The sequence below is a fragment of the Sinocyclocheilus anshuiensis genome, unplaced genomic scaffold (assembly GCF_001515605.1).
Source record: "Sinocyclocheilus anshuiensis isolate Anshui unplaced genomic scaffold, SAMN03320099.WGS_v1.1 scaffold1102, whole genome shotgun sequence".
In the NCBI taxonomy this organism is placed as follows: Eukaryota; Metazoa; Chordata; class Actinopteri; order Cypriniformes; family Cyprinidae; genus Sinocyclocheilus; species Sinocyclocheilus anshuiensis.
Window position 1 is genome coordinate 629,028 of NW_015539924.1, and position 15,236 is coordinate 644,263.

General features: G+C 31.9%; 1 protein-coding gene across 1 annotated transcript in view; it reads right to left on the reverse strand.

Annotated features, from left to right (window-relative positions):
- Positions 1-7,674: 7,674 nt before the first annotated feature.
- LOC107686648 (synaptotagmin-9-like) overlaps positions 7,675-15,236 on the reverse strand; it is a 25,392-nt gene continuing 17,830 nt past the window's right edge. The window contains exons 4-7 of the mRNA XM_016483718.1: positions 13,213-13,333; positions 11,480-11,651; positions 10,495-10,624; positions 7,675-8,103 (exon numbers count right to left, since the gene is read on the reverse strand). Coding sequence (XP_016339204.1) covers positions 8,032-8,103; positions 10,495-10,624; positions 11,480-11,651; positions 13,213-13,333 — 495 coding nt within the window. The 3' untranslated portion in view covers positions 7,675-8,031. The remainder of the gene's footprint in view (positions 8,104-10,494; positions 10,625-11,479; positions 11,652-13,212; positions 13,334-15,236) is intronic.

The window sequence follows — 15,236 nt, forward strand, 5'->3', positions numbered from 1 at the left end:
TGTTTACGTCCAGCGGATATTCTCCAAAATGGCACCAGGGTGATGCGGAGGAGATGAATTGTTGAATAAAGTCGTTATTTTTTTTCTTTTGCGCACACAAAGTATTCTCGTAGCTTCGTATAATTGCAGATGAACCACTGATGTCACATAGATAATTTTACAGATCTCCTTGCTACGTTTCTGGACTTGGGAACATTTCAGTTGTGTTGCTGTTTATGCAGGGTCAGACAGCTCTCAGATTCCATCAAAAATATCTTAATTTGTGTTCCGAAGATGAACGAAGGTCATACGGGTTTGAAACGACATGAGGGTGAATAATTAATGACGGAATTTTCATTTTTGGGTGAACTAACCCTTTAAGGCTGGAGGTGCACAATTCACTTCTGAACTGTAATTAGAGAGGAGATATAGCTTGTGAGGATTATAAAGAGTATGAGAAAGGAAAAATAAAATTGCAAAAATTGTAATTGCTAAAATTGTAGTTAATATCATGGTTTCTATTTTGCATCAAAATATATCTGTAGGTACATACAGTAAGAATAGATTGCTTAGCTAAATGAACCATCAATAATAGTTCCAATGGTCCACTGTATCGTGCAACTGATGTCACTGATGTTTAAAAGGCAAAACCGATTAACTAGCCTACTATTTGAGCAGGCTTCAACATATGTTTGTGTAACCTATAATCTGATTTAGAAAGCACTTCAAGTGTTCTCTTTAGTATGCACATATTAGCAGAGAAAATCACACATTGCCTTATCATATTCTGCTTAATTGGATGCGACCCTTGTTAGCACACCCACTCTCAAGTTTAATTTAAAGGTGCAAAAGGAGAAGAATTGAGGTAATTAACCAAATCATCCATGGATATGACATGCAGCTTGCCATCAGAACAGGTGTGCAGGGGTTGTAATAGTGTGGAGAGGGGAGAATTGTCTCTGTAACTGGACTGCTATGACATCACCATTTGCACAAATTTTCAATTTACACAGAGAAGATAACGGTATCGTTTTCAAAAATTGGCACTTTAATCAAAAGATAGCATTTTTGGGCCCCCGAAACACCGTCGTCGTGTAAAGAAACAGCAAAAATGTCCGCGTGGTGGAAAAATTCATTTCTATTGACCTTTGCATGATCTTATGTGCTTATGGAACATTATATAATGCATGTGTTTTCTTAGAACTGCTGTGTAGTCACAGTGAGAGATGGGTTTGGGGCCCAACGTAAGATATATGGGTGATAAGAAAATCCCATAATGGGCTGAGAGGAGGACAACTGGGAGACCCATAGGCGTCTGCCGTGACCTAGGGGGTCATCTAGGCCCTAAAGATAAGGGGAACCAAACTTTAGAAGTATGATATAGTAGTGTGTTTTTGACTGTAGGTAAACATTGATGGGTCTAATGGTGAAGGACGTCTAGCTGCGGTCAATTTACAAAACTACTGCAAAGAATAAAACCTTTAAAAGACACTAAGAGTGAGTTTGTCTCTTATGCTGACGAGAGTTATTTGATTTTGCCCCAACATCCGTTTTTTGAAAATGGTGCTGTGTAAACAGGTTCAACTATTTCTACAGATCACCTTTGACATTTAAAACAGTTTCATTAAATATCTAATCATATGAAGCAAAAATTATTAGATAGTTTTACATTGTCAAATCACATTTGAATGAAAATAACTCTTATTGATATCATTTGACATCTTCAAAAGCCTCCAGATCCTGTAGCATCTGTTGCTGCACAAGAAAAGTAATTAGTTACTAAGCACACTGGCATTATATAACACTGCTCTGAATGTAACCAATGGCAGATGAAAGCAAATATAGAATGACTCCCCAAATTGTATTTGAACAGGTATGTAGGTGGAGAATAATCAGAAAATATGAATGTTACTCTCCCACTCAATATTGTTCAGTATAGTTCATTGGTTTATTATAGATGGCGATTTAACCGATTTACCACTTAGCAACAGAGGCTAAGAACAGTGAATCACCTCGGTGAAAAGTTTTCACAGTGTGTGATTAATGCTTGTGTAGATTATAAGCGATTGCCTTACCAGTGGTTTTGCTCTGCTGATGAATTAACAGTGTTTTCTCTAGGTATTTACTAAAGGTAAAAAAAAATTTCAAGTACCATGGTACCATTCTTTGAAGTGCCTTGAAACCATACCACATAAACTACCTTTCAAAGGTTTGGGGTCAGTAAGATTTTTTTTAAATTTTTTTATAAATTAATACTGTTATTCAGCAAGGATGGATTAAATTGATCAAAAGTGACAGTAAATACATTCATAATGTTACAAAAGATTTCCATTTCAGATAAATGCTTTAATTAGTAATTTATGCGTTTTTGTCAGTTTTATTAGTTTTTTGTTTTGCAAAAATATTTCTAAATCATTTTTAATTTATTTTTATATTAGTTTTAGTTTTACTGCAATTAGTAATTATTAAGTTACAATTTAAGTCAAAATTTTAGTTTAGTTTAAGGCAACATTTACATTTTTTGTTTAATATATTCATGTTTTATTTTATTTCAGAGCTTTATTTGATTTAACCATATTTTTTAAATAGTTTTAGTTAAAACCAACTCTGGGTACCATCAGTGCACCATGGTAAAACCTATAGTATAACCTAAAAAGTAATGTATGTGCACTTCAACTCTTCAGATCCACCTTACTAAGGCCCTAAAGGGCTCTCCATTAACACTCCATCAACCGGATATCATTGATTAAGGCAGTCTGATTAGAGCCCCATTACCGGAACCAGTAAATGAGCATAATTAGATTTTGAGACTTAAGGTGCAGCGAGATAGGAGACGGCACTGATCAGGACCAGCGTAATTCCCATGATGCCTGCGCTACTAAAGCTCCCTGCTGTCAGGTGACAGATCGGCTGCATGGAATATTCTGAGAGCACAGAGTTTGCCTCAGTTTTGCACATCATAGAGATCACGCTGTTAAATAATTCATAACAGTGGCAGTAATTAGGAAGCGGTGGGGCCCACAGAACACAGCGGTTACTGGAAACGCATCCCTCTTCACCCTTGACAGTTCCTCTACCCCTGAGTGCCAGCTCCTTGATTAGCAACGTGAGCCATTAGCACGTCTTGCCATCGTACAATTTCAGGTTGCAGTAGGTAAACATTGATGGGTCTAATGGTGAAGGAGTCTTGCTGCGGTCAATTTACAAAACTAATGCTCCTAATAACAACTTAAACACCCTGTTGCTGATAAGAGCGAGCAATGCGACAAAACTAGAATGCTGTCGTTATAATCAATGTAGCCTGCTATAAGCTGTATTTGTTTTATAATCTAGACAGTTTTGTGGTCATGACGTGAGTCTTGTAGATTTGTCAAATTTTGCTACCTGTTAGCCCAAAGATGTTATTAGTTGTGTTTGCTTAGCTAATATGCCATTATTACTCTTACTTGTACTTAAAGATTTGAACAAACCCCTAACCATAAGTATTAAACTTTGGCATGTAACTCAACACACATTTAATACCTCGAAACATTTGGCAGTAGAACGGCGACATTAATTAAACAACATTGATGAGAAAAATAGAAAACAGTTTGGAACTCTTTATATATATATATATATATATAATTTGTGTGTGTGTGAAAATGAAGCAATGTTTAACAATAATCTAAATATTAATGTAAATATTTAAAAAGTTAAGCTATGCTTGCTTCACTGACATACTTGAAGGCTACATATAACTTAATTTGATAATATAAATATTAACATAAATATAAAAAACTGAAGCAATGTTTGTTCAATTGACAAATACGTGAAGGCCAAGTATAATTTAGTTTGTTAATATTGATATAATATTCACGTAAATATTTAAAAATAATCAATGTTTGCCTAATTGATAAATAGTTAGGCCAAGTATCATTTAATTAGTTTATTTAAATATAAATATTAATGTAAATATAAAAAAAAAATTAAATTATGTTTGTTTATTGACAAATACTTAAAGGGCCAAATAAAATTAAAATTGTTAATTTTAATATAAATATTAACAAATATTTAAAAATGATGTTGTTTCAATGTAAGAATTTTACTTTAAAAAAGTGTATTTAATTCCAGTTTTTGCTGTGGCATCAAAACGTATTTTGGCAATTGCAAAATTTTACTGGCATTGGAATCAAAAACTGAAATTTTGATATTGTGACAACCCTTCAATGTTTTTTTAAAAAGTGACAGTAAATACATTCATAATGTTACAAAAGATTTTATTTCAAATAAATGCTATTCTTTTGAACTCTTGTAGTTCTCACAAAAATAGTAAGCAATGTTTTCAGCATTGATATCATGATATCAACATTTCTTATTGTTATTGATAACAATAAGAAATGTTGAGCAGCAAATCAGCATATTAGAATGATTTCTGAAGGATCATGTGACACTGCAGACTGCAGTAATGATGCAGAAATTTCAGCTTTGCATCGCAGGATTAATTATACTTTAACATACTAAAACTGAAAACAATTTGATAAATTATAGTAATATTTCACTCTTTTTGCTGTATTTTTGATCAAATAAATGCAACCTATGAGCATAAGACACTTCTTTTCAAACTGAAAATCTAAATATAAAAGCTTTTTCAAAATATAAATAAAAATATATATATAAAAACGTATTTTGGCAATTGCAAAATTTTACTGGCATTGGAATCAAAAACTGAAATTTTGATATTGTGACAACCCTTCAATGTTTTTTTAAGCTCAATTTCAAGTAAATTACTTATATTGTCTTTAGAAAACATATAATAATAATTTTACTTCATAGTTTTAAAAATTGTATTTCAAACAAATTCTATAAATATGTTCAGCAAGCACTCCATTCTTATCAGTAGCACTGGAAGCCTCTCGCTTCTTGAATCTTCCTGACTGAAGTTCTACGTGCGTCTTTGGCAATCAGCTCTCACTACCAGCTGTCAGTAATTGCGATCTCAACCTCCCAACTGGCAGGAGCATCTTTTCTATCATCAGTCCTCGCCCGCTGACTCCGGTAAAAAGCACAGTATGACAAGCATCATTTGAAAAGTTTAGACCCCTCGCACCGATGAGAACCCAGGTCTCTCAACACGTCAGGAAGCCTTAGTGCAGCAGGACACTGATTAAAGAGCCATCAATCATCTTTTCTTGCAGATTGCAATTTCTTTCGCTTTTGTCAGGGACCTCAGTATAGGATCTTTTACCCTCGACTGATTTCAGGATAGACGAGCATCAGTCATGTGGTCAGGGCCTGATGACACCATCTTAAAAGAGTGAGGGCGAGAGGGTGAATCATGAGAGCAAAAATTACAGTACTTTGAGCGCTTTCATTGCTCTGCTCATTCAAGAAAGCAAAACATTCGTTTTGGTGTTTTTGCCTTATAGAGACAAACTCCAACTAAAAACCTTCTGAAGCAGCATCCTAACTGAAATCTAACTTCATTTTCACAGTAAGAAATATCAACAAACACAAATAACCCTCCTACAGTGCAGCATATGGCTTTTTAGGAATACTCTGCATATAGACATTAGATATAACTAATTTTCTGAGGGATTTGTACTGATACTTTTCAGCGTTAAATGAAGCATCAGGTTGTTTTATTGTAACTGTTGTAGCAATTCTTTCTTTATTCGTATTTATATATGTGTGTGTGCGTGTGTTTTTAAATTGCTTTGTGTATTTATGTAATAATTTTATACTGTCTGGATCTACTTGCAGTTTTTCTTGGCTAGGTCTTCTCTGTAAAACCAGATTCAAACATCAATGGGACAAACAAATAAAAATAAAAATTAAATTATTAAATATTCAAAAGCATGCAAAAAAAGCACATGTAGCTAAACATCTGAAAAAAAAAAAACACACAAAAAAAACATAAAAGAAACTACCGTTCAAAAGTTCTGGGTCAGTACAATATTTTTTAAGAAATTCTTATTTTTATTTAGTAAGGATGCATTAAATTGATCAAAAGTGACAGTAAAGACATTCATAATGTTACATAATTTTTATTTAAAACAAATACTCTTCATTGTTTATTATTTCTACAAGTAAAATAAAATAAAGCAGGGCAACTTTTTTTCAATATTAATAATTATAATAAATGTTTCTTGAGCACCAAGTCAGCATATTAGAATGATTTCTGATTGGATGCTGAAAATTCAGCTTTGCCATCACTAGGGGTGGGCGATATGACCAAAATCTTACACCACGATATGAATTAAAATTAAATTATTAAATATTCAAAAGCATGCAAAAAAAGCACATGTAGCTAAACATCTGAAAAAAAAAACCCACACAAAAAAAACATAAAAGAAACTACCGTTCAAAAGTTTTGGGTCAGTACAATATTTTTTAAGAAATTCTTATTTTTATTTAGTAAGGATGCATTAAATTGATCAAAAGTGACAGTAAAGACATTCATAATGTTACATAATTTTTATTTAAAACAAATACTCTTCATTGTTTATTATTTCTACAAGTAAAATAAAATAAAGCAGGGCAACTTTTTTTCAATATTAATAATTATAATAAATGTTTCTTGAGCACCAAGTCAGCATATTAGAATGATTTCTGATTGGATGCTGAAAATTCAGCTTTGCCATCACTAGGGGTGGGCGATATGACCAAAATCTTACACCACGATATGAGACATTTTATTTCACGGTGGCAATATATAATCACAATATAGTTATTTTTTTAAATAAGAAATGCTAAATACATTGTATAAAGTAATCAAATGTAAAAAAAAAAACCCACTCCATATTCTTCCCTGTGTAAATTAAATATATATTTATTCTCATTAAAGTTACAAAATTGATTTAGTCAAGAGCAGTGAGAGGTTTTCTCTCTTTTGTGGTTTGATTAACATGAATGACAGACAGCAGGAATGTTAGACTGCTGTCACTTTAAGAGCTGCCTGGATCCAATATACTGTTACATGTGTGTTTTCTTTCTCAGCGAAGACTTAAATTTAAGAGGATACTTGCAAAGATAAGCATTTTGACACATACAAGTGTGTGCATTTAACTGTTCAAGGCCTATAAATTGGCAAAAATAACTCTGTTCAATACTCCCGCGCTCTATGAGCACTGTCTTCACATGCGTGCCTCTCTGAAATGAGTTTTCTTTTGTTACTGATTGCTTTTCAACAGCTTAAATTCACTTGTTTTTGAACCGCAATGCTTAAAAACGCATGTAAACAATACGTTTTCGTGAACACATAGCACAACAGCGTCACACGAGTGTGTAACCGCAAATAGAGACCATAGTCCAAAATCTCTACCGGTTGACAAATTTCTATCGGTTAACCGTGTCTAACGGTATATTGCCCACCCCTATCATCACAGGAATAAATTACATCGTAAAATATATAAAAAATTACAAGTTAATTTTAATTGTAATAATATGTCCCAATATTACTGTTTTTCTGTATTTTTGATCAAATAAATGCAGCCTTGATGAGCATAAGAGACTTTCTTCAATAACATTAAAAATCTTAATCTCAAACTTCTGAATGATAAAAATTATTATCATTATTATTTTTTTAAATGATCAAAGTTTCTGTTTCTTTCCAGTATTTAGTATTGGCATAAAACATGACTCGAGTCTTGTTATGCATTTCTTATATATTTTTATACAGTAAGACTTTACAATAAAATACCACAAAATAGACCCCATGCACTACACTTCAAACATTATTAGTGTATTACAATGTGTTATACAGATACATAAAACATGACAATGTCAAAAATACTTAACTCTCAACTAAAGTTTTCAACAAAAGCAGAACAATGTTCAAGGCTCGTTTTATAACCAAATACTGCTCACACACGGTCACTTCACATGCAGTGGACCTGACACTCGTCTTCTATCCAGGAAACCTTACGGCTAAAGAGTCCTGGGTGTTTACTGCATTGAGTGTGCGCACACATTTAAAGTGACCTTTAACAGAACCTCTCTCGCTCCTTCCTTTTCATTAAAGTTGTGAATTGGACCATGCCGGGTGTCTCCATGGCTGAAATTTGACGGCATCCATTACGGAGAAGGAGGTGTCCTCAGGGAATTATAGGAGCCTTGGCTCCCGCCGGCCGTGCTCTGACCAACCCACTGCCAGAGAGAAAAATCAGGGTTAGCTGAGGAGAATTCAAATCAGATCAGATGCTGAAAATCATATTTAAAGCACGCACGTAATACACATCGTGGGAGGAAACCAAATTGAATTCCGTGGCACTGAAGGGCCCAAGTGCTGCAATGTTATTATGAGTGTACTGTCACAATGGTCCTCTTAGCGCCCGAATGGCTCGTTTTTGCCTTCGAATCAATTGCGGCTGTGCCACGGCTGCAAAAATCAGCTGAAATCTTCATGAAACGCTCTCACCGACCTCAGATTTCCCTTTTTTGCACGACATAATGCTGACCTCCGTCTTCTGAGATGCGATTTTCGTATTTGTTTATGCGAGTTGTGCCGAGGCTATAGAGGTTTTGGCGGCTCCGGGAGCATAACATGGTTGAGGAGGACAGGGATTGTGAATTATTGAAGATGTGTAGTCTGTGCTCCTGAGAGGTCAAATATTTGCAGACAAGATTTCAGAGCAGTAATGTGTGAAAAGCCTTAAAAAAATGGAAAGATGATGATGAAAATGAGTGTTAACTTAAAAGAGACTTTATGGGATTCCTCAAAGGGACTGGAGGCAAACATAAAAAAGCCCTTACACTGGACTTTTCTGACAAAATATTATCACCTGAAATAACTTTTGTTTCCTCAGCAAACTTGACTCTAATAACTTCTGCAATGCTGTTTTGCATGATGTAATAAAGGCAGCATATGATGTGAAATCAAATCTGATGTAAACATACTGAAACTTTCAGAACTAAACACTTTCTTCCCAATCCTAAAAAGAAAACAAAAACATCTGAACTTAAGCTACATAACGGCTTATTCCAAAATCTCTGATGTCAGCAAGCCAAATGCAGTAGAGCACAGTGTCATTGTAGTACATAATTGTAAGCGTAAATGTAAAAATTAACATATTAATACATTTCAACAGCACACGTTTGCTGTTCAGACACTTGCCACACCAAGAGAGTCACAGTGAGACAATAAGGAGGGAGCAGGATACTAGAATAAATAAGACTAAAATGTGATAAAGTATGTGTATTTTATGAGAACTATAAAAAGAATGTACATTAAAAATAGTGTATGATACAAACAAGCAATAAACTAAAATAATAAATACATAAAAATACTATTATTAAAAAAAGTAAAGAAAAAATTCATTTTTTTTATGAAAAAGTATTAATATCAAAACAAAACAATAAAATTGGATTTAAAGCAAAAGTAATATCAAAGTATGTCAAGTCTGTGTGTATTTTCCACAACTTTGAAAACAATGTATATTAAAAATAGAGTATAATACAAATAAGTAATAAACTAAATAAATAAATAATAAAATATACAAAATATAATAAAATATTATTATTAAAAATGTGAATGTATAAATACATTGGTAAGAATAAATAAATAATAAAAAGCAAATAAAAAATAATATAAACATAAATATAAAATACAAATTTAATTATAGCAAATAAATACGAAAATAAAATATAAAAAATGGAAGTTAAAGCAATATCAAAGTATTTTAAAGTATGTGTATTTTATGAGAACTATAAAAAGAATGTACATTAAAAATAGTGTATGATACAAACAAGCAATAAACTAAATAATAAATACATAAAAATACTATTATTAAAAAAAGTAAAGAAAAAATTCATTTTTTTTATGAAAAAGTATTAATATCAAAACAAAACAATAAAATTGGATTTAAAGCAAAAGTAATATCAAAGTATGTCAAGTCTGTGTGTATTTTCCACAACTTTGAAAACAATGTATATTAAAAATAGAGTATAATACAAATAAGTAATAAACTAAATAAAAAAATAATAAAATATACAAAATTATAAATATATAATAAAATATTATTATAAAAAATGTGAATGTATAAATACATTGGTAAGAATAAATAAATAATAAAAAGCAAATAAAAAATAATATAAACATAAATATAAAATACAAATTTAATTATAGCAAATAAATACGAAAATAAAATATAAAAAATGGAAGTTAAAGCAAGCAGATGCAATATCAAGAACAGGCCTTTACAGTATTTTGTTCAACTATATCATCTCTCTATTGCTATGCACATTTCATCATATTGTGGGCTTCTTCAGCTTTTTCCCAAAAGATGGCATTGTGCCTTTTAGCTTGCAAAATGAATATGTCTATTAACATTTGAATACGCCTTTTATTATTTATATGATCTGGAAGAACAACCAGAATAAACAGCCCTGGATCCAAGAGTAAATTTCAAGATTGATTCAGAAGACCTCAAAACATCAGCAAATGTAATCAACAGGCTGTTAGTGAATCTAGGTCTCTCTCCAAACACTTCTCAGAAAACAAATAATTCTGCTGAAATTGAAATAAAGCGCTAACATTACCTCTACAAGCGGATGCCAGCGGGCGATGGGTTTGCGTGGGTACGTGAGCATCTCATTCCAGTGATCGCGTCCCAAACTCTGAGCTCGGTTTCCCACATGACACACGCCAATAACCTCATTGTGACCTACGCTGTGAATGAGAAGAGCATATCCAAGCTTAAAATGTGACCGCTCAACCATGACACCCCGCTTTTCCAACTTTAAAGTGAAAAATATGATGATTTTTGCAAGATATTTTTTTATACGTCTCTCTGTCTCCATCCGTTCTCTATTCATTTATTTGTGCAGCAGCGATGAGACACCGAAACGCTGCGGTTCGTACTTCTCAAACAGGACAGTGATCTAAATCTGATATGAATCCCTGGCTGCATTGGGAATATACAGCTGAGGCTGTTCCTCAGATCACCCACCAGCACTAAGAATAAACTTCTATAGTCTCTGAGCACTGTGCTTGGCAAAATGTAAAAGCAGATTTAATTTAAATGAGACTCTTTTTCAGATCAAATTTGACGGTGAACGCTCACTAGCTCCCTCCACGCTGCTAGCTGTACGTTTGGATTAGCTCTGCTAAAACTGAAGGGCTAACAATAGTATTGGGGAAAAGACAGGCTTATCTAACAAGACCAAGCTGGTTTATGCTGGTTTGGATGCTTGCTGCTTGCATATGTTGGTCTTTTCAACAAGCTAGTGCAAGATAGCCTACTAATAAAACACAGCTAGCTATTTTAAAGCTCAATTCAAGGCGTTTTTTTAAAGGTGTAAATGAACAATGAATCAGTCATTTTCTGAATCTCTTTGTGTATATGAATCATTTGAACAAATCAGTTTACTAAAATGAATCAGACTTCCCAATGCGACATATTCAAATGTGTTTGATCTTTTCTTCAGTTCGCTCAGATGTAAATGCGACAATGATATAATACTATGATGCGAGTAATGTCACTAGTTTTAAGTGAAAAGCTTCTAAGACACATGAGTTTCTTACCGGTCATAGTCCATTACTGCTATTAAAAGACTTATTTGGTCGATGTTCTCAGGTGGAACATCAAAAACAATGGCTTCATTGTAGACAGGATTGAGAGTGTTCCTTTTCGTTGATGTTTTCCTTTTCTTCAGTCTCCGGCCGTCACACATTAGAGAAACCTTTACATAAGGATCTTAAAGACAGAAAAAGCACATAAATAGCCATTTAGAACTGAATTACAAATGGCAGCTGAATATGAAATTACTCAAAAATAAATAATTAAATAAATGTTAAAACGCATAAATAAATTCAATAATTAAATACATAAATAAATGTTTGTTTGTTTGTTCGTTCATTTAATTATTTAATTACTTATTTCCTCCACATTTCATTTTCAGGGGTACGGTTGTCGGCACGTAAATAAATAAATAAATAAATAAATAAAAAGTATAGATTCCATTGTTAGTACATGAGTGTGAATGAATAAATGAATAAATAAATAAAATGAATGAATAAATGAGTAAATAAATAAATAAATAAATTAACACTTATTTATGAATGTATTTAATTATTTAATTATGTATTTAACAATTTATTTATATATGTCAACATTTATGTAATGCTTTAATTTTGAGTAATTTGGCCCTCCATATGAAATAGGGTTTAAACAGGATGCAGAATGACAGAATTTGAATTTAGAAAAGTGAATTAAAATGGACTGATATATAGATATATTTGCACAAGTGTTCTTCCACCCTAGCTAAATAAATACAATTATTTTTATTCAATATTTTATATAACAGTTACTAAAATAAATATTTAGAAAATATTAAACAAAAATTTATACTGTATATTGTAAAAAAGATACAATAAGATAGAATATTATATTTATTTTATTTATTATTTTTATTTAAATATTTATTTTATTTTATTTTGATGCACCAGGGTGGAAAAGCACTTCTGTAAATGTTCTTTATTGCTCTTCTTTTCAACCTGATCTGATTGTACTCCAGTGCAACATCCTGTGTGTTACTTGTGGTTAGATAACAGTTACTAAAATAAATATTTAGAAAATATTAAACAAAAATTTATACTGTATATTGTAAAAAAGATACAATAAATAGCAATGAAATTTTTGTTTTATTTATATAATATTTATTTATATAATTTATTTGTAACTTACAATTTTATATTTAATTTATATTACATATATATATATATATATATATATATACACACACACACACATTATAATTATTTCATTATATATATATATATATAGTTATGTTATTTTATTTATTATTTTTATTTAAATATTAATTTTATTTTGATGCATTTCATTATATATATATATATATATATATAGATAGAATATTATATTTATTTTATTTATTATTTTTATTTAAATATTTATTTTATTTTATTTTGATGCACCAGGGTGGAAAAGCACTTCTGTAAATGTTCTTTATTGCTCTTCTTTTCAACCTGATCTGATTGTACTCCAGTGCAACATCCTGTGTGTTACTTGTGGTTAGATGAACTACAAAAGAAATTCTGGATTTTGCCCAACCCCACTCAGCAACTACTTGTGTATGTAAAATCTCCTGCCACGTTCTCAAGTGTTTGGTCGATTAAATCAATGCTCTTTTAGAGAGCCCAGGGCGCTCTATGTTTTAACATGTCATGATGACACCAAAAAATCATTACCGCTGAGACAATAAGTCATTTAGAGGTGAGGACGATGGGGAGCCTACCAGACGCTCCTGTGATGTCCATGGCTTTAAGATTTCTGGCTTTAATTATCGTTATTGTCAGTCGGCCGGCAGTTGGCAAGTAACAAAGAGAAAACATCAGATCTCCCAGATCCACATTATCCTAGAAGAGACAGAAACAGGATACATTAACTTAAAGAATCATATCATAAAAGCTGATTTAGTGCAAATTAAACAACATTTACCAAGCCTTCCCTGAGCTTCTACTCATTACAACGGTCTATTTATTCTTTCAGTCCATAGCAGTGTGCAGCATCATATAAACAAACACTTTCCTGGATGCAACTTGTACAGAAATTGCTTTTTAAATGGTCAAAACCATGCAACTGTTTATTTACTTAATGTTTTAAGTGCAAAACTCACTGCCATAATGCTTAAGTGTGAATTAAACAAGTGATTTTTGCATGCTATATCATTAAGAATATGTAAATGACATTTGTAAGGGTTGCTCAAAATGTTCATTTAAAGTGTTAAATCCCAAAGTTTTATATTTATATTTTGGAGTTTCTTCATACAGAAAGCTGAAAGGCACACATTGTTTTATGAATGTGTCACACTGTAATTCAAGTTTGGCAAAGACGCTGCTATTGAAGAATAGTGCAGTGCCAATCATATTTGACCCCACAGCAAACACTGCAACTCATTACACATGGAACGACAGCCTGTTCATATTTAAGGGTCAGAAAGAGGGTAGAAAACAGTCATGTACAGTTTTTGGAGCATATTATAAATGGATATCAAAGGGGAAATGGCATACAATACAGCTCGTTTAAGAAATAAAACACATTATTATGGTTGTCTGATATATCGTAAGCACTCAATACAGATTTATGGGAACAGAGAAGTGTTTCACCTCAAGGGAATCCTGTTTTTGCACTTTGCTATCCACTCCTAACAGCAAGCAGAAACCTGCTGTCTAATTATCACTTCTGAAAATAGACGCAATTTGCACTTCTTTTTTTTTAATTAGAGACGTTCATATAACAAACTAAAAATGCAATCCATAATTAACATCTCATCATAATGAGCTTCAGTGTATTGGGAGCCAACAAAGCATAAACTATCGCTTTAATGGTGATCTTGTCACACACACACACCACTCAAATTTATGATAATGACGGTTTATTTGAATACGACAGAAGTATAACAGCGCTAACTAGCTGATGGCACCAGAAGAATGCACACATTTCAAGTCTTTCACAAGCTGATGTACTGCTGTATATGATTGTGATTTTTAATGTTTTTGAAACAAGTCTCTTATGCTTACCAAGGCTGCATTTATTTGATAAAAAATACAGTAATATTCTGAAATATTGTTACAATCTAAAATAACAATTTTCTATTTTATTATACTTCATAATGTAATTCCTGTGATGCTAAGCTGAATTTTCAGCATCATTACTGCAGTCTTCAGTGTCACATGATCCTTCAGAAATCATTCTATTTGATGCTCAATTATTAATAATGGTTCTGATTATTATCAATGTTGAAAAGATTTTGCTGCTTGTTTTTTTTTTTTTTTTAGAATTCTTTAAAAGGCATTTATTTGAAATAGGAATGTTTTGTATTATAAATGTTTTACTGTCACTTTTTACTGTTACTTTAATGCACACTTGCTGAATAAATGCACTCATTTCTTTTTATTTTTAAAAATTGTTCTTTGTACTTTTTTTTGTAAACATTGTTGAGTTGCAGTTCATCACTGTTTTCACAAAAATATTAAGCAGCAACAACTGTTTTCAACATAATATAACAATCAGGTAAAAAAGGCACCTTTGCCACCATAGGTATAAATACATTTTAAAATATATTCAAATAGAAAAAAAGTTATTGTAAAAATATTTTGCAATATTATTGCTTTACTGTATTTTTGATCAAATAAATATAGCCTTGATGAGCATGCGAGACTTCTTTCCAAAAATATCTGTAAAAAATATTTTGAAATTTTGGCCAGCATTATTCATGTACAGTATGTGTATATATATATATATATATATATATATATA